Genomic DNA, 24,364 nt, shown 5'->3' with positions numbered 1-24,364 from the left:
TGTGGTTTCTGTAAGGACTGGAGGGTAGGGAAGAGCTTGATGGTATGGAAATGGAATTCCATAGGGATGGGCCAGATTTTGAAAAATCGTACAGAAGAGAGCAGCGCGGGAAAAAGCAGGTCACAGGAGGAGGTCGCTTGTCAAGTGAAAGAAACAAGAGAAGTGTACTTGCCGTTTAAAAAGGAAATGTAATTATTATTGAGGGTTTTATAGGTTAGTCTTAGTAGTTTGAATTGGATCATGAAGGTTACAAGAAGCCAATGTAATGACTGGCAAAGGGTGAGGTCCTAACGGTTTTTTAAATATGAAGCTGAAATATTGATAAATAAAAGTAGATGTGTGTGTGTGTGTGTGTATATATATATATATATATTTATATATATATATATATACACACACAGTTGTAATCAAACTTATTCACCCCAATGAAAATCAGGTTTATCGTCAAAATGTAGACTTTCTGATATTTGCAATGAACAAATCAAACAAAAGCAATTGAAATGACTCAACACAACTAATGCTTTGACTAGTTTCCCCAAATTCAACACTGAAAATGCAATTTATAATGACTTCTCCAGTCTCAAAATTATTCAACCCACTGAATAGAATCCCTCACAACAGCACAAATATGCAAAACAGGTGTTTTCTTAAGAACACCTGATGCAACTTATTAAGGGCTTCATTAGTTGCAGCTGGAACACCTGAACTGGCTACAGATTTGTTGAGTGTCATGTTTGACTGCATGTTGGAAATATGGCTAAGTCAAAATGGTTCGGAATGGTTCACAAAGTTAAGAGAAGACATCATCGCCCTTCACAATCAAGGAACAAGGTACAAAAAGATAGCGAAATCACTGAATGTTCCTAGAGACACCATTGGCTGCAACCAGTTTTCTAAGAAAGGAGGTTGTGCAAAACCCTTGAGTGACTGCAAAACACCTGCAGCAAGACTTAATGGCAACAGACACTGAGATTTTAGTGTGCACAGCAAGGCGCATACTAAACCCAAAAGGATTCCAAGACGTACACCACTACTGACCCAAAAGCACAAGAAAGGTCAGCTCAAAATGCTCAAACTTTTATAAATAAGCCACGGAAGTTTTGGGATCCTATTGTGTGGAGTAAAAAATGGCCTAATGGATCAGCAGTATGTCTGGAGGAAGAAGAATGAAGCATATGCTGACAAGAACACTGCCTACAGTAAAGCATGGTGGTGGCTCAGTGATGCAGTGGAGCTGCTTTGCATCCTCTGGCAAAGGAAACCTGCAGCATGTGGAAGGCAAGATGGAAATCCTAGGAGAAGCTGGGGCATTATTGGACCTACCAACAAGACAATGATCCCAAGCATACCTCAAGTTCCACCAAGGCTTGGTTGAAAAAGTAGTCCTGGAAAATTCTACAGTGGCCATCACAGTCACCCGACTTGAGACCCATAGAAAATCTCTTGTTGGATTTGAAGATGGCGGTTGCAGCACGCAACTCAAGAATATTACTGAACTGGAGGCCACTGCTCATGAGCAAGAGGCAAAGATTCCTCAGGAAATCTACCTGAACCTGGTGTCTGGCTATGCATCTCATTTACAGCACTTCATAACAGCAAAAAGGTGCTCTACTAAGTACTAAAGATGCTTGCCATGAAGGGGGAAAATAATTTTGAGACTGGAGTCATTATAAATGGCATTTTCAGTTAAATTTGGGGATGCCATTTGAAGTATTTATTGAGCTATTTCAATTGCTTTTGTTTGATGTGTTCATTGCAAACACCTGAAAGTCTTTAAAGTTTGACCATAAAGCTGATTTTCAACAGGGGTTAAATAATTTTGATTACAACTGTGTGTAAATATATATAAACCTCTTTAGTTTAGAAAAATGTCGCCTAAGATTGGATATGATAACATTATACAAATATATCCAGGACCAATACAAACCATTGTGTGGAAATCTATTCACAAACCGTACTTTACATAGGACACGAGGTCATGCGTTTAGACTGGAAGAAAGAAGGTTTGGTCTAAGGCAAAGGAAAGGTTTTTTTACCGTAAGAACAATAAGGATATGGAATTCTCAGCCTGAAGAAGTGGTTTTATCAGAGTCCGTACAGATGTTTAAACAGCCACTCGATGCACTTGGAAAAACAGAATATCCAATGACATTTTTCAAATTAGGTTAATAGCTACTTGATCCAAGGATAAATCTGACTGCCATTCTGGGGTCAAGAGTATTTTTTCCTCCTAGTTTGTTGCTTCAAACAAATAACAAATGTGAGGAAGGCTGAACATGATGGACACATGTCTCTTTTCAGCTTATGTAACTACATTTGAAAGCCTGGGCAAAATGAAAAGGGCTGTAAATAAATTGATTACATTGTTTTGTTGGGGGGTTTGGGGGAGGGCATCTATATGGAATAACAGAAGTGAAATAGAATCATCAAAGCACAATGCTAACAACGCCGATGCTTAAGGAATATGGAATGTCACATTTGCTGTCCATATGGGAAAAACAGTGTAAAAAAACAGAATACCACTGACTGTTATAAATAGTATCAAGGCTTTCTTCCTAGGAATTAACACAACAGACTCTGGGAAGAATTTAAGTCTGGAATGTCTTGTTTTCTACAAGAAAACACTCAATCAGCTTTAAAAAGTAATTGTAAAATGCATTTTTGCTTTTTTGATTATTTTTTTTGTTCATGTTTATTGAAAACGAAATAACAATAGACAATTTAATGCACTGACAAAGAATAACACAATGATTTGTTTGTGGTAAGCAGAGAATTGATTTACATGATAAGTCCTGAGTAGTTGGAAAGTGAGCAGTAAATAGTGTCCTGGGGGCATTGTAAAGCTCTTCTGACTGGAAATCCTATCCAGAGAGAGAATCACTTATAATTTATAAGAAGGAAAATGTACTGCTAAAAGACCTGTTTTTATGTTATAACCAATTGTGGAGATCTATACTGAAAGATTAAAAATGTGAGATGTAGGGGGTGGAGCAATAACTTAACACGCCACACAGTTACGCGTGCGGTGTTAAGGAGCCGAAAGAGTGAGGGAGCCTCGGAGTACCTGGCGGTTATGGTGGCACCCAGACACCCAGAATGGATCCTGCTCGGGGATAGATCCGCTTCGTGCTGAGGTAGAGACAGCAACCCAAGCTGAAAAAGGAGGTTTGGCACGGTACCCTCGGCTAAAGGGGAAGGCCTGGTGTCGCTTACACAACTGGTGCTGTGTGCTCAAGTTAAGAGGAGGATCGGTGGCAGTAGTGGGTAACAATAGATCTGAGAAAGACCAGGTCCGCCAAATGAACAAAAACGGAGGAAGAGTGTGAGGGGGGAGAAGACATATTTTATAAGCACCTAAAGGAGGCTTCAGAACAGATAAGTTAATCCAGTACACTATATCTGTTTACAAAATAACTGGAATTTTTTACTCTGCCGCTCTTTTAAAAGAGCAAATGACACATAAACGATGCATAAAATTGTAGCAAAGAAATGCTGTGAGGGATAAAATCCTATACAGAAAGCTAATTTACTTCAGCGAAAAGATTCAGGCTGAGAAAGGGAGGAGTGAAAATGTATAAGTGGAAACACTAAGAGTTGCCTCCCTTAAAAACAAGCCCCTAAAGCACAGGTACTCATATACCAATTAACTGAAGTACAGGTGAAGAGAGAAAAGAATGAAAATCAAGAAGTGGGAAAGTAATCTGGAAACTAATTTGTATATATATACATATTTTTATTCCTTCCTTTTTTTAATTATTTTTGTACTGAGAAAACAAAGGGATTAACTGCAATGTGATACACGTATGTAATGAAAATCTAGTGGTCACTCACTCAAAAAAAAAAAGAAAAACTTTTTTTAATTTCTTTTTTTGTTTGTTGAAAGAGTTTAACGTGATAGCTTGCATTTTTTTTTTCATAAAAGAAACACCAAAACTAAAAAGGAGACACAATGGCTGCCAAGAAGGGCCAAGACACAGACGCGTTGGATCAACAATTTGTTAAAATTAAGATAGAATTAGAATTGAATATCAAGGAAATGAAATCGGAACTAACTATTCTCTCAAAAAGGGTAAAAGAAAATAAAGAAAAAATTGAAAACCTGGAATTCATGATTGCTTCTCAACAAGATAAGAATAATCAAAACGAGAATAAAATAACAGAACTGGAACGGAAGATAGCAGATCTCGAAGATAGATCCAGACATATGAACATTAGGTTCAGAGGCATTACGGAATCCGTTGCTGGCGAAAACTTGGGAAAATTCCTAGAAGAATTTATGATAGACCCTGGAATTGAGAAGGAAGGCTACCTATAGTATTTCCAATGATAGCACAGGACATTAAAGGCCCCGCAGTTGCCAGATAATATTCCAGTGGATGTTCTTGTCTTCTGTTCATTCTCCAAAATTAAGAGGAACATCTTAAAATCCAGAAAAGAAAAATACTTTATGAAAAGATTGTTTTACTTAGATTTGTTATATTATACCAGAATGAAGAGAGACTCTTTTTCTACATACACAGCAATACTAAGAGGAAAGGACATAAGATATAAGTGGGGACTTCCAGCCCAAATCTTGATTTGGCATGACTCTAAATGGACACAATTTCAGTCGCCAGACAAAGTAAAGGTCTAGTTAAGAGAAATAAACATCATGGAAACAACAGATTTGGTCTAAAATGATATATGATGCCCTTCTTGAAATATATATTTATTTAACTTTTATTTTTTTTATTTTTTTAATGAAGATAAAGGGGATCTTGATTTAGATCTTATTGATATGCATGAATTATTTATATGCCAAATGGTTGGTTGGATACCTTCTATTTCCTCTTTATTTATTTATATATATATATATATATATTCTGATGTAATAATACTAAATAATCTTTGACACGCACACCATAAGATAGGACACTACAAGAGAAAATAAACAAGCATGTTGAAATAAAATACAGTGAAAAGAAGAGAAATTCACTCATTAATTTTTCTGCCCATTGTGCGACATTGGGGGTGTCTTTCGATTTCCATCTGGCAGGGATTAAGCTTTTGGCGGCATTTAGGAAGTGTCTCGTGAGGGATTTCTTATATCTTGCTATCGCCATCTGGGTGTGGTTAAGGAGCATTGGAAGGGGTTGTTGAGGGATATCAGAATCCAAGATTTCAGTGAGTTTTTTGTGTATCTGTTGCCAGAAGGCAGCAATCGGTGGGCATGACCACCATGTGTGGAGGTCCGACCTCTGATATATATATCTCCAATTATTTAATTTGAAGAAAGAAAATAAACAACGGCCCACAAAAGACCTATATGATAAAATTGCTCGAAAAAATAGTGAATAACCAGTTAATAGAGAAAGCAAATCGTAACCTAGATGCATTAAATTCAGTAAGATACTATAAAGCGGGGCTGCCCAACAGGTAGATCCTCAGATGTTGTAGAACTACAACTCCCATGATGCTTTGTCATTCTAAATGCATTCTAAAGGCATGCAAATCATCATGGGAGTTGTAGTTCCGCAACATCTTGGGATCTACCTGTTGGGCAGCCTGCTTTAAAGGTAATAAAGCCGACAGAATGTTATCAAATAAGGTAAAAAATAAAAGTGCAGATTTAAAGATTTAAAAAAATATTTTTGAGGGTGAGACATTTCTTTCCCCAGAAGGAATAGGCTCGGCATTTAGCAGAAACTATCAGGTTTTATACTCACTACCAGTAGGGACTAATTGTATAGAAATCTCTAAGTATTTTAGGGATAAAATATTCCCAAAGCCAACTATAGAGGTGCTAGAGGAGATTAATAAACCTTTCTCCATCCAAGAGGTAATTAAAATGATTGACAGGCTCAAAACAAGAAATTCAGCGGGCCCCGATGCCTTTAATTTTGATTTCATATTTAACTGAAGATTTAGACCTTTCTTATGGACAGAAAAAAAATATATTGTATATTAGAGATCTGCTAGAAGGCAAGGATATAAAATCACTGACTAACCTACAAGCAGAATATAGACTACATCAAACTTTTAAATATTTGAGAGTAAAATGTATTCTCAATAAATATGTAGATAGAAACGACATGGGTACTGCCAGACCGCTTTTGAATAATATGATCCAGCAGAAAGATTATAAAAAGCTAATGACAAAATGTCATCATTTGTTAAAAAATCTAAACCATGTCCCGACAGCAATAAAAAAAATGGGAAAAAAAGCTTCAATTGCCTATTTCAGGGATAGGCAACCTTCGGCTCTCCAGATGTTGTGGACTACATCCCCCATAATGCTCTTACACACATAATGCTGGCAAAGCATCATGGGAGGTGTAGTCCAAAACATCTGGAGAGCCGAAGGTTCCCCACCCCTGGCCTATTTCATACTTAGACTGGAATCACTCTTTGAAATTATCATAACGAGCTATTCATTGTTTAAATCTTAATGAACTACAATTTAAGTTAATGAATAGATTACACCTGGTCCCCACCAGTATTGCTAGAATGTATCCAAATAGCATTGACCGATGCCGGAGATGTAATAGATTGAAGGGGGACCAAATGCATATATGGTGGAGTTGTTCTCTGCTAAACTCAATCTGGGCTAAAGTAAGCAATTCTTTTCGAACTGGTTAGGATGAAAATTCGACCCTAAACCTACGAGGGCACTATTACATATGTCTTTAGAAGGGCTGAATCAAGTTCAGAAAAATTATTTATGCATTTAATGACAGCAACAAAACTACTCATAGCAGAAAATTGGAAATCAACAAAGTTAACCAATTGGTCTGTGGTTAAGTCACAGTTTATCTTCCAATGTAGAATGGAAAGAGGCATAATGTCATATTTTAACAAAGACAACACCCAGTATTCTCTTTGGAATAATTTGCTGCTGGAAATGGGTGAAGAATGGTAAAGGGAGAGAACATATGAGCCGATACGTATGAGTATATATTTGAAAGTTGCTTTGTATACACAAGGAAGTCACTTATAGATTATCTAACACCAAGTCCTATGTTTGTATATATGTTTGTAATGTAAGGGTAGGTCATAAACTATGTAAGCTTTTTTAAAAATATAGATATGTATTATGTTTTTGCTAACATGGTTAAAAAAGAAAAGCAAAATGAAGATTAAAGGACCACTATAATGTCAGGAAAACAAACTCGTTTTCCTGGCAATATATAATCCTTAGGTGTCCCCCCACCCTCAGAGTCCCCCTCCCGCTGGGCTGAAGGGGTTAAAACCCCTTCAGCCACTTACCTTTATCCAGCACCGGGCTTCCTCGGAACTGTTGACCTGTCCTCCCCCTCCGGCGTCAGCTCCCGAGTGGAGCCGAATGCGCATGCGCATGCATTAAAAACGCCCATAGGAAAGCATTTCTCAATGCTTTCCTATGGATGTTCTGTGTGCTCAATACGATTTTCGCATATAGCGTCAGGGAAGCGCCTCTAGCGGCTGTCAGGATTACATCCACTTGAGGCTGGATTAACCCTGCAATGATAATATAGCAGTTTCTCTGAAACTGCTATGTTTACATCTGAAGGGTTAAGACCTGGGGGACCTGGCACCCAAACCACTTCATTGAGCTGAAGTTGTCTGGGTGACTATAGTGGTCCTTTAAATATAAAAAAAAAGATGTAGGCAAAGTTAAAACAAACTGTGAAACACAAACAAAATAGCTAGGTGCATATCATTTAAATTCTGTAATTTTCTGTTTCAAATGGCTACAGAAGAAAACCCCCTCTATATGAACAAAAGCATAAGGATAGAAACAAAGGTTCAGAGTACAAAGATAGATTAGAACTTTAAATTTAATAAAAAGAATAGAAGAGTTAGAAGATAAATCAATGCTGATTTATACCTTTGGGAGAGCTGGAGTGGATGCTGTCCCTGACAGCTGCTGGGTTGCCTGGGCAGGCTCCTGCTGTCTGGGCTGGGGCTGATGGTGTTGCTGGCGTGGCTGGTGCTCAGCTCCCTCGCGCACCGCTGAGTGAAGTCATATTCCGGCTCCCGGCATCACAGAAAGGTGCGTGAGGGAGCAAAAATAGCTCTCCTTCGCTGCCCGGCTAGAATATTAATAGTTTAACACCTCGGGGGAGCCCTACGGTGGCCAGACGGCAAGCTCTTGGGCCCCCCAGGACACAAGGAAAACAAGGAATTTGCCTGGGGCGGCGTTTTTTTGCTGCCCCACTGAAAGGGACACCCTAGGCAAATGCCTTGTTTGCTTTTTTTTTTTTTTTAAATACAGCCCTGCCTGACAGCGCAAATGGCCAACCTGGAAGATAAGGCTAAAGCATGCAATGTGAGGATTTGGGAAATACCTGAGCCAGTTTCCAGTGTTGAACTACCCCATTACACGAGGATGCTCATCACTACTCTATTAGCGCCAGAGCAAGCTAAGCAGCTAGTGGTTGATTCCTGCTTTCATCTCCCCAGGGCTGCAAAAGCACCCAGGAAGCTTCTCAATGTTTTTTCTCAAATTAGTGCAGGACTCTGGTGGGGAATCCTTAGGGGGCCGCTAGAGGTTGTACCCTCTACGGTACTCTTTGAAGGGACACCGCTCTCTTTTTATAGAGACTTCTCCAGACATACCCTTACATGGCGGAGTTCATTCAAGCAGGTTACCCAGCTTCTACGTGAGAACACCATACCTTGCAAGTGGGGCCCACACTGCCTGATGGTAGACATAGCTGCCAGATGATCCTGTCGTATTTATCTAAAGTCCAAGCTTTCCTCTAGTCTCTGGGCCTGACGGCAGAGACTGTCCTGGCGGAGGCTCACCCCTCTTTGTCTGTTGCTGGAATTACTCCTTTTGTGCCCCGGGTAGCTGTGTCAGGGATGATTAAATCACCTACCTGACCTGAGACAAGCAGTTTTTGATTCATATTTTATACTTTCTATGATTTTGTTACTTATGTTTACACTGTTGGTTTATTATTATTTTATATCCTTGCTCCGTAAGCCCATAGATCTGTTAACGATATATTCACTGTTCTCTCCTGATTACTAATAAAAATGTGTTAGTAAATTTATTTTAAATATATGCCCCATTGCATATTTAGCTAGTGGCCTTGGCCTTCCTATACATATACAGCGCTTGCTGTATAGTTTTTTTGCCTTCAAGTTGTTAGAGGCTTTTAAATTGCTGTTTACACCTCTCATACATGCCTTTAGTTAGTACCCTACGTAATGGATTACCCTCCATTTACCGGCTATGTTTTATCAACCATGTAGACCAGACGCAGGAGTGATTTATGAAGCGCTACATAATTTAAAATACAGTTGATTCTTCCCATCTTGTTCTGTTTATTATGATTACTTTTTCTTATGTATGTCCCTGCATTTCTACACATAAAGTTTTTGCTGACCCTAAAAAAAATAAAGAACGTATAAAAAAAAAAAAATGAAATAAAATGCAAACTGTGAGCCATATATGCCATACAGCATAATGGGAAATAGTTATAGAGTGAAAACTAAATGCAACGTTTCAATCTTTACTGGCAAATTTACACAGGATCATCAAATAGTATGAAAATAGTAGCAAAACCACTCTTGTTCAATCAGAGCATGGACAATGGGAAATAATGGTAAGGACTTGAGACTGTAAACAGTAAAAGCACCTTTTTCATTATGTTTCCCCTAGATGGCTTCTATTTTTTTATTATTTTTTTAACGGTTTAATATTTTGCTACACTCATACTGTATATTAAGATGGAAAATAGATAGTAACTATTGTTTTATTATTGAAATTTTATATATATATCCTTTTTTTAATTTTAGAGGCACGATAAGACACAGCTGCATCAGTCAAACATGTATCAATAGGTAGAAGGTGCCAAAGCAGAACTGCACGTTTTTTTTTTTTTTATAAGTCAAGGATGTAACCCTAGGAGACAGTCATAATACATAAACATATTACTATATTGTAAGTAATATACTGATGTGGCTTATGTGTGGTCTGAAGCAAAATTTTGATCTGAAAGTAATATATGCCAGAATTCAATCTTGGATCATGTTCAGTATAAGAGGATATCAGAGGGTGGTTAAAATGTGTGATTATAACGACATAAAGTGTATAGGAGTAGACCATACTCCAAACTTTGTGCCTTTGTTAGAAGCTGTGGTGTTTATAAAATGAGCAAGGGCTACTCAAGAAGGGTGGTCACCCCTAACCAAGGCAGCATTTTATGCCTTGGTTAGGGGTGACCACCCATTTGTTGTAGTTTAGATTCGCATGAGTTGCAAAACTGGGTTGACTGTGTTACCCAAAGGAACTGCCAGTGTTAGGCGTCTCCCAATACCTGGCCTGCAGGGAACCATTGGGTGTAACGTAGTGCTTGAAAACAAAAAGAAAATAACAGAAGCATAAACAACTTGAACTGCGCAGTCTCCAGCCGTTCTTTTGGGGTTGTAGTCATCTGCTTTTCCAGTCAGGGGACCAAGGCATTCTCCAATCCAGTTATTGGTACAAAGGGCACCGCGTGATTTGGGTCCTAGGTCTGGGGGATGTCAGGATAGCAGTTGTCAAGTCCGTGAGACCAAAGGCTGTAAGAAGTGTAGGTGCTTCTGCCCCTTAGGATATTCTATGAACAGTTCTATAGTGGCTGACAATAAGTAATCTTGGTGACCTCCATCGATATGTTATCCCTGCAGAGCTTAGTTGACCAGTAAGTTTGATGCGAGATTTGCACCACTTAAGCGTGACCCTGGTTAAGTCTTGGTAGAAAGATAAGTTGGAGTCTTCGAAGGTGAGTGGAGTCTTACCCCTTAGGCCACCATAATTTGGGTCTTATCCTGTGGTAGAGAGCAACGCAGTCTGACGTCCCCGGTCAGAGGTGCAGGTGAATTCCATGTAGGAAGGCGATACAGACCTGCCAGGATGATCTTTTTGACAACAACTGGAGGCAATATGGAGGCCAAGAGCCTTCTGATATAATGTGGCATTTCTTCAATGATTGCGGTGGTATCTGTCTTCTTGGGCTGACAGCTGCAGCAAGAAGACCTGTTATGTGGATTGTAACTGTAGTATGGTTTCTTTCATAGCAGCCATTTCACCTTGCATATCCAGAATGTCATCCTCTGCTATGCGTACTCTATCTGTGACCTTTTGCATACCTGTGTTGAGCAGTGCAAGTTCTGCTGCTAGGATCTTCTGGAAGTCATGAAGCAGATTCTGTAGATCTTGTTTGGTGGCAGGTTCAGAACCTCCTGGCAAAGTAGTGGGCGAGTTCTGGGCACTGAGAGGCACCGGCTGTACAGGAAACAAAGTGTGGGCTGGTTGGAGAGAGGGAACAGATAGGACTGGTCCTCCTGCAGCAGCCATCTTAGGGCGCGTTTGTCGCTGTAAAATGTTCTCCACATCCCCCTGATTGGCTGGATTACCTGGCTGTGGTTTTTTGGAGCATCACCCCATTGCCAGTTCAGCGCTGGATGAGACCACTATGTGGCTAACTGCAGGGGTTTCGGCTGGGCAGGACCTTTGCAGGAGCGTCTCCAGGCTGGGGAACATTGGATGTAAGTAGGCCCTTTTGCTTGCGTTTCGGTTTGATTGGCATCAGGGAGGATGTGAAAGGCATTGATCGATGCGACAGTGGTCTCCTCCCCCCCCCCCCCCCCGCATAATATTGTTATTAGTAACTGGTAGTAGGATTGGAAAATAATTATAAAATTTGCATCTGACAAGTGACAAAATCTATGTAAATGTATAAAACAAAACAAAAAAAGCACAAAAAATAAGAATTTAGGAAAGGTCTAGTGACATGGGCCAAGATTCTTTTGAAGATAGAAGATACAATTTACTTTATTTAAGCATGTATCAGAGTTTAACATTTCAAGTCCTGTAGTACTAACCAGGCCTAAAAGGGCATGACACACTTACCAAGAGTGAATTTCTACTTAGCAGAGGTGTGTTTTGAGCCCTGGTATGCAAGTGTGTAAGAATGTAGTTTTACCTTTAAGGATCACAAAGTCATAGTGTGTTTATCTACTTTGTCATACCGTGACCCAACCAGTGGTCGATACCCATATGTCTTCAAAAGCCAGGTCGCAACTTGTTTGGGGCATCCTATTGTGGTTAGATGAGCCCTTTGCAACAGAAGCAACATCAACAAACAGCTTCTGCATAATTTCCTAATATTATTGTTATTAAAACTGGTATAAATGCTGTATAAACCGGGGGGGAGGGGGGGCCTCTTTACCTGTGTGCTTCCTAACCCCTCTTTTGTTTCTTATCCCCTTATCCTTTCTTATATTTTTTAAATGTCTTACCCGCTTTAGTGTATCGTATCCCCAATTTTTCCCCATTGTCTGTTTTACACATCCCTTGTGTATCTATTATAACCCCCCTTTGTGTGTCTTACTTCACCCAGCCAAATTGTGTCTCCTTCTCTCACAGCCCCTTTGCGTCTTTTACTCTTACCAGCTCCTTTGTGTTTTTCTCTCTCACCACCAGCCCGTCTATCTCCCCCCAGCCTCACTGTGTCTCTTTTTCCTCCTCTCCAGCACCTCTGTGTCTCTTTCACCCCCAGCCCCTTTGTATTTCCACCCCCTGGCCCTTCTGTGTATCACTTTCATCCCCAGCCCCTCTGTGAACTTTCTCACCCCCAGGCCCATCTGTGTGTCTTTCTCCCCCCTCATGTCCCTCTGTGTTTCTTTCTTCCCACTCAGGCCTTGCTGTGTACCACTACATGTCTTTTAGTGTTCCTCTCTCCTCCCCTCCATGTCCATTAGTGGTCCTCTTCCCTCCACATCCCTTAATGGTCCTCTTCCCTGTCCCTTAGTGTTCCTCTCCCCTCCATGTTCCTTAGTGGTCCTCTCCCCTCCCCTTCCCTTACTGGTCCTCTTCTCTGTCCCTTAGTATTCCCCTCCATGTCTTTTACTCCCTCTATATTCAATATTCAATATTCATTTGTTCATTTATTGCATAGTTAACTTATTTTGTTACAACTGTTTTATATTTATTTGTTTATTGCATGTGAATTTTGGCACTTTACAATAAATGTTGCACTGTATTATCTGAGAAATATATATGCATACAAGCGTATAATTTTTTTGGGGGGAGGGGGGTAGGAGGGCTGGATCTTGGTTCCCACACTTTTTTCCCCAGGACTTGACCCCTGGTTCCAACGCAGTAGATAAGAAGGAAGAACAGGGCTCACCTAGAGTTTGTATTCCCTGTATGCGTGGAACCCTCATTGGCCTCAGCTGTCTCACCTTTCCCTAGGAAGAACAGAAAAAAGGGTGCGCCACCTATCCTGCCAAAGGCATGCAGAGAACTTGGGTTATTATGCTAGTTTTAGGTTTTATATCATGTGGGGAGGAGTATTAGGAGAGGCTTAACGTTAGCGCTCAAATTTCTGCCCGATAACTTATACGAAAACTTTTACAAATCTATTGTTAGAACTCACTTTAATGATGTATGGGACAAACTAATTCCCTACAATGTTTTTTTTTGTTGATGTTTATGGTTCTTTTTTGATACTGGCTCTAACTCATACAATGTTTTTTTCCTTGCAAGCCGAACCTGGTCTGCCAGTATATATAAGGTTCATCAAAGAACCTGTTTCCTCAAAACGTTGCTTTAGTTTCCGAATCATAGTCACTAAGGGTCCGTATCTTACCTCAAAGTGGATGTGGAAAGATCTTTGTGTTAAAATAATGGACCATTTTGAAAATAAAATTCCAGTTTTTAATCGTTGTTCCTTTTAGAAATTACCCATGATAAATCTCCCAAGACTCCGTTATAACATATACCTGCAACAAAAAATTTAACTACTAACAAATATGTTATTTACCTTTAAAATCTTGCTCCGAATTTTGTCCCACTCTGTATTATCAGAATATAAAAGAAAAAAATGTACTGTAATAAAAACTTAATGTGCAGTATTCCCTATAGTGAAAAGACCCATAAAAAGGGGGGGAACTAATAAACCATACAGGTGGACAGGCTCAATTAAAGCAATATCCAAATGCCTTACGAATAGAGTTGAGCGGACACCTGGATGTTCGGGTCCGGCAGGTTCGGACGAACTTTGAAAAAAAAGTCCGGGTTCGGGCTCAAACTTGACCCCGAACCCCATTGAAGTCAATGGGGATCGGAACTTTTGGCCACAAAAATGCCTCTAAAAAAACTCCTGGAAAGAGCTAGAGAGCTGCAAAAGCATGTAAAATGGGGGTAAGAGTAGGACAAGTGCCCTGCAAACAAATGTGGATAGGGAAATCACTTAAAATAACATAAAAATTAAAAAATACAGCTGAGCCATAAAATAGCACTAGATGGAATCTTTGATTTTAGCTTTGGAAGAACATAAATCAAAATCTAAAGCATGGCTGTCAGGAGGATTACCAGAATTATCCATTTGACAGAGGGTTGGAGTGCAGGTTATTCTCTTTCATTGTTCAAACTGAGCTCAACTCCTGATGCATGGAGAAAAGGCCTTCACAAGCCTCTGCTAATGTGTATACAAAAATAAGGTATACAAATTATACCAAACAAGTGGAGCGCTCTAAACAGTAGAGGGGTTTACTCACCCCTTTGGTACAGTGACAGTCTTGAAAAACTTGAATGTACATATAAAAGGAAACAAAAAAACAAGAAACAAAAAAATATAGTGCAGATGTTCCAAAAATGGATAATTGGTAGTAAGTAATGACTGAAACCACTCACATGGACAGGAGCCTATATGGTATTGGCTCCGTAAAAGGATCCTTTATGCTCTTAGGGCAGCAACACACCCCTTTATCCCAGGTAGTATCCCTCCAGGAATATACAACGAGAAGAAAAGAAGAAAAACAACTGTGTAGAATTGCACATACTATAATGGTATTATGAGATATAAATAGTTGTGCTCACCTTCTGCAGTGCCCTGAAATCCCAGCTCTGAGGTTGATAAACAATGTGCTACTTTAGAGGGGGAATAGCACTCTCCCCAATGGAGTTTTTGATGGCTAGAAAGGACTTTGGACTAAAGTATAAAATAGTAAAAATACATTTATTAACAATGCATTAAAAACAAAATACATGGGTACATAGAAAGTAAAAAGATCCAATAAAAGTCAAATAAAAAGTCCGGAATAATCAGCTAAACGCGTTTCACTCTATGAGCTTCCTCAGTAGCTGCATGATAGGCTCAGGAATCCTTCCATTTAAAAAGGATTCCTGAGGCTATCATGCAGCTACTGAGGAAGCTCATAGAGTGAAACGCGTTTAGCTGATTATTCTGGATTTTTTTTTTTTTAAATTCTTTATTTATAACAAGGTGAAACACCAACATCACAATACACAGTGTAAAACATCACATTAGTATAGTCTTTAGTAAGATCCAGCGTAAGCCTTGAGCCAATTACTCAAAACAGATCGTGTGTTATTCTTGGTATCGTTGATACATTAGGCACACTGGTCTTGAAGTGTCCGTGTATGTGCGCGGTGTCTCTCCAATTTTCCAATAACATAAAATTTAAAGAGAACAAGAATGGCTGCGGTACATGATATATCTCTTCGGTACGCATGTAGATAAGATCCCATCTCTGTCAGGTGCACATTACACAGGGCCTCTATACAACCCTGTCCAAAGGGATACTAAATGATATAATTGCGCATGTCTAAGAATAGTACTGGGTGATACCGATTATTCTGGACTTTTTATTGGACTTTTATTGGATCTTTTTACTTTCTAAGTACCCATTTATTTTGTTTTTAATGCATTGTTAATAAATGTATTTTTACTATTTTAGGAGGAGGAGGATGAGGTAGCCAACACTGTGTTTATATATATATATATATATATATATATTTATTTATTTATTTTTTTTTTAATTGGGGTAGCCCCCAAAATATTGGGACATATAAAAAAAGACAACTCTGTTCCTCAGAGTAGCTGTTGACATTATAGTTGCGCAGGAAATTTGTTGACTCTAGAGAACCTCGGGCAAATCGCACATCGCCGTGGTGGCGACTTTGGATGCGGAAGTCATCCATATAAACTTTTGATGCCAGTTTCTGCGCCTACCATGGTGACCACGGGTAATGGGGAATCAGGGTTCCATTCCGTACAGGGACCCTGAGAAACGGCTACCACATGCAAGGAAGGCAGCAGGCGCGCAAATGACCCACTCCTGACGTGGGAAGGTAGTGATGACAAATAACAATACAGGACTCTTTAGATGCCCTATAATTGTAAGGAGTCCACTTGAAATCCTTTAACTCTGATAAATTGGAGGGAAGTCTGACGCAGAGCCACTGACCCGTGCGTGCTGCAGCTGAAACTCCTCTATCGCCTGCTGCAGCTCGCACAGTCTCATGAGGCGGTGAGCGGGAAGGCCGAAGTTACACTGCAGCGCAGACAGGCGAGCCGCAGCAGGATGACAACGCCAAAAGCGTGCACAGCCGCTACAGTGAATGTCACATCCTGTTCCAAGTTGCGGATCAGTCTGGTGATGGCTTCTGGAATCCATATACTGAAGCTGCATCAGGGTCCTGGTATGTGGCCGCAAAAACGCTGGTGCTCAACACCAGGGGACGTGCGGTTACCTTGCACCAGACCCTGCTAATCCATTCCACACTGTGACTCCTTACTTCAACATCAGGCATACTGGGTCCCGGTCATCCGACCGCCGCCCAGACAGTGTCTGGGTCCTGGTCACCGGACTGCCCACCTGACTGTGAAACTACGAATGGATCATTATATCTGGTACGAACCCGAACTTTGCAGTTCGGGTTCGCTCAACTCTATTATGGATCCTTTGATCGCTACATGTATTACTTGGAAAACTGGTAATTCTCAAGCTAATACATGCCGACGAGCGCTAGGGGGTGGCCGCTCTGCTTTTGCACCCTGCTCCCTCTTATGCTGTGCTGGTGCCTCTGTGCGACAAGTGCCTCTTCCTCATAACTGCACACGTCACTCGCATGACCTTGCTTCCATATGGGGTCTAGGACTTCTTCACCCTCCACATCATCTTCCACCCACTCCTCAACCCTGCCCTCCTTGCCGGTATGCACACTGCAAAAAAAGCCACAGCAGTTGGCACCTGTGTTTTTCCAGCATGTAAAGTCTGCAAAGGACATATGGAAATTGTTTTAGAATTGTATCCAGGCAACAGTTTTCCCTATAAACTGACCTCTCAGTTTGACTTGTGAGGGTATTGCCCCAGAATTACAATATTGTTGAAGTACCTCTTAGCTATTGATCACTGGTTTAAATATAGCAGCTTTTTATCTGGTAGTTTCTAGTGTACAAAATATCAATCTGTTTTCTATCACTTAGATCTGTGTAACAAGTGTGAAACAATATTACAAGTGACCCGATGTAGTGAATTTGAATCAAAGTTAGGCTTCGATTTGACTCTCAGATATGAAGTGAACACCCCAAATATACTATTTAGCACCAAAAAAAAATAAAAAAAAATTGACTTTTAAAACTCCAATGTAAGCAGCAGATTAGCATCAAAACAATTAGAATGTTTACATGTGCGCAGTAAGCACACTATTAGACGCTTCGATTTGACTCTCAGATATGAAGAACAGGCCCCAAAATGTACTGTTTAGCACAAAAACAATTAGAATGTTCACAAGTGCGCAATAAGCACACTATTAGACGCTTCGATTTGACTCTCAGATATGAAGAGCACGCCACAAAATGTACTATTTAGCAGTTTAGCACCAAAACAATTAGAATGTTTACAATTGCGCTGTAACCGCAGTATTAGACGCTTCTATAGGACTCTCAGATATGAAGTGCACACCCCAAAATTTACTATTTAGCAGTTTAGCACAAAAACAATTAGAAAGTTTACAAGTGCGCAGTAAGCACATTAGACGCTTCGATTTGACTCTCAGATATGGAGAACAGGCCCTAAAATGTACTATTTAGCAGATTAGCTGCAAAACAATTAGAATGTTTACATGTGCGCAGTAAGCACACTATTAGACACTTCAATTTGACTCTCAGATATGAAGAACAGGCCCCAAAATGTACTGTTTAGCACAAAAACAATTAGAATGTTCACAAGTGCGCAATAAGCACATTATTAGACGCTTCGATTTGACTCTCAGATATGAAGAGCAGGCCACAAAATGTACTATTTAGCAGATTAGCACCAAAACAATTAGAATGTTTACAATTGTGCTGTAACCGCAGTATTAGACGCTTCTATATGACTCTCAGATATGAAGTGCACACCCCAAAATGTACTATTTTGCACCAAAAAAATGTACTTTTTTAAACTCTGACGTAAACGCGGTATTTGAAGCTTCTATTTGACTCTCAGATATAAAGTGCACCCCACCTCACTAATGTACTAGTTTGCAGAATTCTTTCCTAAGCTGTCCCTATCAGCGGCAGCATCCTCTCCATACACTAATAAGACCGCATGTGCGTGCGGCGCTACATGACAACAGTTTATATATATAGGCTGGGTCACATGCTGCACTGGCCAATCACAGCCATGCCATTAGTAGGCATGACTGTGATGGCTTCTAAGGGCACACAAGTCAAACGCTTGTTGATTGGCTGCCCTGCAGCATTTGAAAACGCGCCATTAAATCGCAGAACACTGAACTCCAACCCGAACATACAGTCATATGTCTGTGTTCGGGTCCGGGGTCTAAAAAACCCTATCTTGCCTATCTTGTCCGGGGTCTAAAAAACCCTAACCTGGTCTTGCCATTACCTAAAAATTGTAATAAAAGGATTTTAAAGGTAGATTTAAAAGAGAGATGCTAAAGTAACTGCCTCATTTTTCTAGCACCGTACTTGTTAAACTGTAGCTAATTTGTATTTAAATAAGTAGCTAAATACAAATGGCATGGGAGGAAGCTGGATTTCGCTAAGCACTGTGCACTATCCCTCAGATTATGATGTTTTAGATATTCTGCCCTTCATAGCGAAACATATCTGACCATCTGCAATAATTCCTAAAGTTGATTGCTGTATAATCTTGTGAATATCTAACCAGTCAGACCGCTCCTGTATATTTTGTGGGAAACAGCCTAGAACCATTTCTACAACACTAAAAAAAAAACTGTATGGATAGACTGCCCAGAGAGTACGTTAGCCCATACCAAATACCTTCCACGCCCCTCTCACACCGCCCCCCACCCCCACCCCACAATAAAAAATAAAAAAATCACATCAGTCCTACATTTCTGATGAAGATACCAGTGAGCATGGAAATGCAAATTGTGCCTCTTTTGTTTCTTTTATTTTTATATACAATGTGATTTGTTATTTGTATTTTTTTGCTTTTTTTTGAGTGGAGTGTCTGTTTGGTATGGGATAGCATGCTCAGATTAACTATTCCGACCATGTGTTGGGCATAACAGCATTTAGAGCTTTTTCTTATCACTTTGTGTAAAAGAAAAGTACAATGTTCTACTGAATTAATGAGGAAATACTGTATTAGATGTTAAAGCCAACAAATATTACAACAATACTTGAACCTAACATTTGGAGTATATCCTTCTGTAGCTTTGATTCACAGAGTGCTGAAGAAAATCTAAAAGATGCAGCAAAAATCTTGTTGGGATGAGTGAGCATCCATATTTTCCCTTTGTTATACTAATACATGGTGTGCATATGAAATGTCAGTATATTTTGACTTTTTAACACATGCTTGAGCATATAAACATTCACCTGATCGGTATAGACTAATGGAACGGTTCAAGGGAAACTTTATTGTCAAGAGTTATTTCCACACTTTACAATAAAGATGGGGAATTATCCTCCAGGAATATTAGGAACATTTAAGAGTCCATTCAATTAAATGTAGACAATGTTTTAAATTGTTTTAATCTGTAAATAATACCATAGCTTCTGAAAAATCATTTTTACACTATTAAATTACACTTAGAAGCCACTTGAAAGGGCAAAACAATGTGCCTTTGCTAGCCAGTGTTATAGATGGGCACTGTAATATTGTCCAGCTCTATCAATGCGCTATTATACAGTGATTTTATATAATTTGTTTGCAATAAGCTGCATATTTATTATATTTCTCCACTTTTAACCACTTACAGCATTTGAAGCCACAAGATTCTATAATGCCAGTGAGAGCAGTCCATTGTCACGGGAACTTTGTGATGGGACCACATGCAATGAGGTGGAGAGCTCAACTAGCCACTGGACAGGTAGGACTGGCACATTGAGAACCCTTATACAATTTGTCTTCTCAACGTTCTATCCCCACCTCTTTCATTCTCCTTACATGATGTATCACTTAATACTCTGTGTATAAGGAGAGCAAGCATGCATTTCCTTCTATTGAATTTGTTTGTGGATCCGTAGCATCTCCAAGGAGTTATAGACTTTCACTGCCTTTACAGGCTTTGCCCCTTCTGGCTCTTGCAATGGAGAAATTTTTTGCCGTGAAGAGAATCACTTTGAGCGCTGTATGTGCTACAGAGATTGTGGATATGATGGAGACCCTGTGTGTGGCTCTGATGGAGTCATCTATCAAAACCAGTGTCAGATGGAGGTTACAGCATGCAGGAATAACACCAGGATTGAGCAAGTGGCTATGACTCAGTGCACCATGGGTAAGAGAAATATCATTGGAAAAGGAGGCTTTATGCTATATATTTTCATTTAAACTGGTGTCTCAAATTCAGAGAGCTGTATTTTTCCTGCAAAACATAATGATATAGCTATGCTATTCTTATATGTTTTATATGTAGAAGAGAATATATCTGAAGAAGAGTCGGACATTGCAACAGTCAAAGAGCAAGAACCACCTCAGGAGACAACGGGTATTTTTCTTGTTGTATCTTGCTAGGCTAATGTCTGTCTATGGTTCTAGCAAATTGAGACTTTGTATCTTCCTGAATTGACTTATATAGACCTGTCTAGTTAAGTAATGAACTCTGACTCATATCACTGCAATTATATGCTTTTCATCAAACAACGAATGTTGTCACGACCATCATTATTTGATGTTTGCTATATTTTCAAGGTTGCCTTGACCAGTGCCAAGTGAGTGTATGTTACGGGGGCACATTGTGTGTTGAGAACTCCAAATCAGAATTTGCTAATTTTACAAAGTGTTCATGATAATCATCGCTAAGTATTACTAAAAGACACAAGTTGCCACCCAAGACAAGGAAAATGAGAGTTGGCTCCAACACCGATCGACATAATATGGGGCAACAGGAGCTACAATGTACATTAGATACAGGAATGTGTATTGTATAACTGCATTATGTAGCGTTTTAGTAGGAGATACTGTTGATATTTGTCCCGTAACAGTAATATGTACTTCTATCAAATAAAATCTCCAATGGTTTTGTCTTTTCTTTTAGAAGAGGGAGCGCCTGCTCACCAGTCCGAGGTTTCTTACTATTCCTATGAGTATGATGTGGATCCCTACACTAGTGATAATGAAGATGGCCTGGAAATAGGAACTGAGCTAACAATAGCTGCAAGCTCAGTAGAGGAAGCAGTAAAACTCAATACATCAGCCACCATTGAATGGTAACCATCCTTCAATAGCTATGTAATAGCTATGTACATGGAAGACATGGATGATCAGTAATGATACCTGCTTTGTTCATGTAAGATCGGGATGGGATCCCCTTGGTATCCACTCTTTTTTTTACTTCTTTGATCCTTTTTTTTCATCAGCAGAACACAAAGTGGCTATTAGGATGCAGAAACTTTTCCCCTTGGCCAATCTAATATAAAGGACATGGAACAATTTCACCTTTATATGTCCTGACTACAGAAGACAAAAAAAAACAAAAACAAAGAACTGACTTAATGGTTTTCCGATTTTCAGGGGAAAACTAATGGTTCTTTATTCTTCATGATTTGTTTTAATGTTTTAAACCATATAAGAGCTAGAATAAAAAGATTGAGTGTGTGGTTTTGGTGCATATTAAAAATAGAAGTCATGACAACTTCCTTAAATGCTTTCAGTTCCCAATCTTCAGTTCACAGACCTTTTCATCTATTCATAAGATGCTGTTTTATAAACTCTCAAGTCTGTAACCAAAATTCTTCTTCTTGATACTTAATGCTAAGCGAACGGTCCATACCTTAATGCAAACATCTTTAAAAATGCATTTGATTGCTCTTTTCATCTGGGTGTAGGAGGATATTTTTTGAATGCAATAAGTTAGAGAAGGACGTGCTTATATGTTTGTGAATGCCATGGAGTAAGACTTATATGGGAAATGTTTAAGTTGTAGCAATTATTCCACTGAAAAAAAGGTAAAATTCTGTCTCATGGGTGATAATTAATATATTTGTTTCCTATTTGTTTCCCTGTGTTAATGTTATTATGCTGGTAAAGTTTGTTTTATCACTGTTATATATTTTGAGATTTGGATATAACCACATCATTCATTTTCATGGTAATACAGTGTTACTGTTTATTAGTGGACATGTTCTTTTAGGGCATAATATCAATAGAATATAGTGTTTCTGCTCATATAAATACATTTGTAATTTTTTTTGCAATCACACAGAAACCAGTTGTAAAGTGCAATAAGTATGTTGCATTTACATAATTTCTATGTCCCGTGTTCTTCCAACAAACTAAAGAAATGAATAGAATAAAATGTATTGTGATGTATGCAAGTATGCATATTTAAGCTCAGACATATTTGTACCAAACACCAAGTACGAACAACTCCAACATCACTTGTATTAAATGTATACTTTATGTGACACTTTAACCAAACAGAATAGTGTATTTTTGTAGTATGATTTCATTAAAGCTGTACGTTTTTCCCCAACTCATCATTTAATTTATTCTCAAATTAAGAGTCTGTGCAGATGGGGCAACAAGAGCTTCCACTTTGCTCAGATCAGGCTCCTAGCAGCTTCAGTGGTTAAGTCATCAGGATGTGTATTCTCTTGGCTAACCTTATGCCACCATGGAGAAATCACTCAAATGGAATTTGTGAAGCCAGTATGCTTTGCCGTGAGATTATGCTTGGGAATCCCACCTTCCTTTCTCCGTTTATAAGGTTGCAAAACACACATGAAATGTTTAATTTCATTAAATCAGAATGCTTTTTAAAAATATATATATATATATTTCATATGCCAGATAACTATGATGCTTTTTTTTCACCTTTTTTGTCTTGCATCCTTAGCCATGCTTGTAATCATTATTGTGGTTGATGTATCCACTTGGTAGGTTTGATGGTGAGCAATTGTATAGGCTCCAGGTATTTGAATTTTCCTACCCCAGAGATAGCTGTTTTGTAATATTCTGTTTATTAGTTTGTAGGATTGACAAAACACAACAGAGAACAGAGTAGTGGAGGAGCTTAACATTTTAATGTTTCTCTCCATCCATGTCTTCCACAAAATGTCCTAAAAGGCAGGGTTCCAAACATGTTATACATGGACACCCTTTCTATATGCCAGTAGTTACAATACAGTCGGTTATGTTTCTCCATAAAATTCAATGTCTAGAAACACACTGGACATTACAGCCCAAGCAATATACATACTAACAAGAGGAATTAATTAAAGTGTTAATATAATGTTTATTACAAATTCTCTTCTTTAGTTCAAAATGGCCTCCGGACTTTTATTTCTTTCCAACTTTGATTTGTTATAATGTCATTATTCACTCATCCTACTCTTCTCTTTCTTGACAAGTCGAGATCCACCTGGAGTGAACCTGTATCATAGAGCAAATCATCATTTGCCCTTTTCTGATGCTCTATTTAATGCACAAGACTCTCTGTATCTGAAATGTAATGTATAAAAAAAGTCATATATATATATTTTCTACTGTCCTTTCAAGCACATGTATATAAGTGAAAATTTAAACAGAAAACCTATTGTGTTTTATTTTCTTGCCAAGGGCTTTGTTGGTTTTCTTAGATCTTAGGTAAATTCTACTTCTGTGGGGTGGGCAAGAGAAATGGCATTAACACACCTTTGATCTTAATATTTTTAAAGCTTCTATACACTGAAAAAAAAAATCTAGAACCTTACTGCTATTGGCTATTTACTACTCTTGGTATGTCTCAAGTTGGCTATTAGAGCGGTGGGTTTAATCCTAAATGTTAGTGAAAGTGTTGTTATTTTTGCTGATTTAATTTTATAAGCTTGTACCAAGGTTTTATGCTAGGTATGTATATTATATGGATGTAATTTTGTATCTGGTAAGCTCAGAGTTAATGATACTCAATTAACAATTTTGTTAAAACTGAAATAAACAGTGGTTAAAAATGCTATGCTTCTGCATTTTTTTTTTGTTGTGTCTTGTTTTCTCAGTCTGGCATTGTCTGTGATCATATGCATTTGGATCGTTTACCATAAACCTATGTTACTATATACTTTACAAAGTTGTGATGATCACAGGTGTATTGTTTATTGGTGTATACTGTGTAAGTCTGTCTGGGACCCCTTCTATTTAACATTTT

The 24,364-nt window shown here is 38.9% G+C and overlaps 1 protein-coding gene across 1 annotated transcript in view; it reads left to right on the top strand.

The window, feature by feature from the left end:
* CPAMD8 (C3 and PZP like alpha-2-macroglobulin domain containing 8) overlaps nucleotides 1–24,157 on the top strand; it is a 140,303-nt gene extending 116,146 nt beyond the window's left edge. Inside the window, exons 39-42 of the mRNA XM_063455440.1 lie at nucleotides 20,000–20,110; nucleotides 20,306–20,518; nucleotides 20,657–20,728; nucleotides 21,278–24,157. Of these exons, the coding sequence (XP_063311510.1) occupies nucleotides 20,000–20,110; nucleotides 20,306–20,518; nucleotides 20,657–20,728; nucleotides 21,278–21,453 (572 nt within the window). The 3' untranslated portion in view covers nucleotides 21,454–24,157. The remainder of the gene's footprint in view (nucleotides 1–19,999; nucleotides 20,111–20,305; nucleotides 20,519–20,656; nucleotides 20,729–21,277) is intronic.
* The last annotated feature ends 207 nt before the right edge of the window (nucleotides 24,158–24,364 follow it).

Source organism: Pelobates fuscus, chromosome 5 (assembly GCF_036172605.1).
Source record: "Pelobates fuscus isolate aPelFus1 chromosome 5, aPelFus1.pri, whole genome shotgun sequence".
Classification (NCBI taxonomy): Eukaryota; Metazoa; Chordata; class Amphibia; order Anura; family Pelobatidae; genus Pelobates; species Pelobates fuscus.
This window is presented reverse-complemented; position numbering and strand designations above follow the sequence as displayed.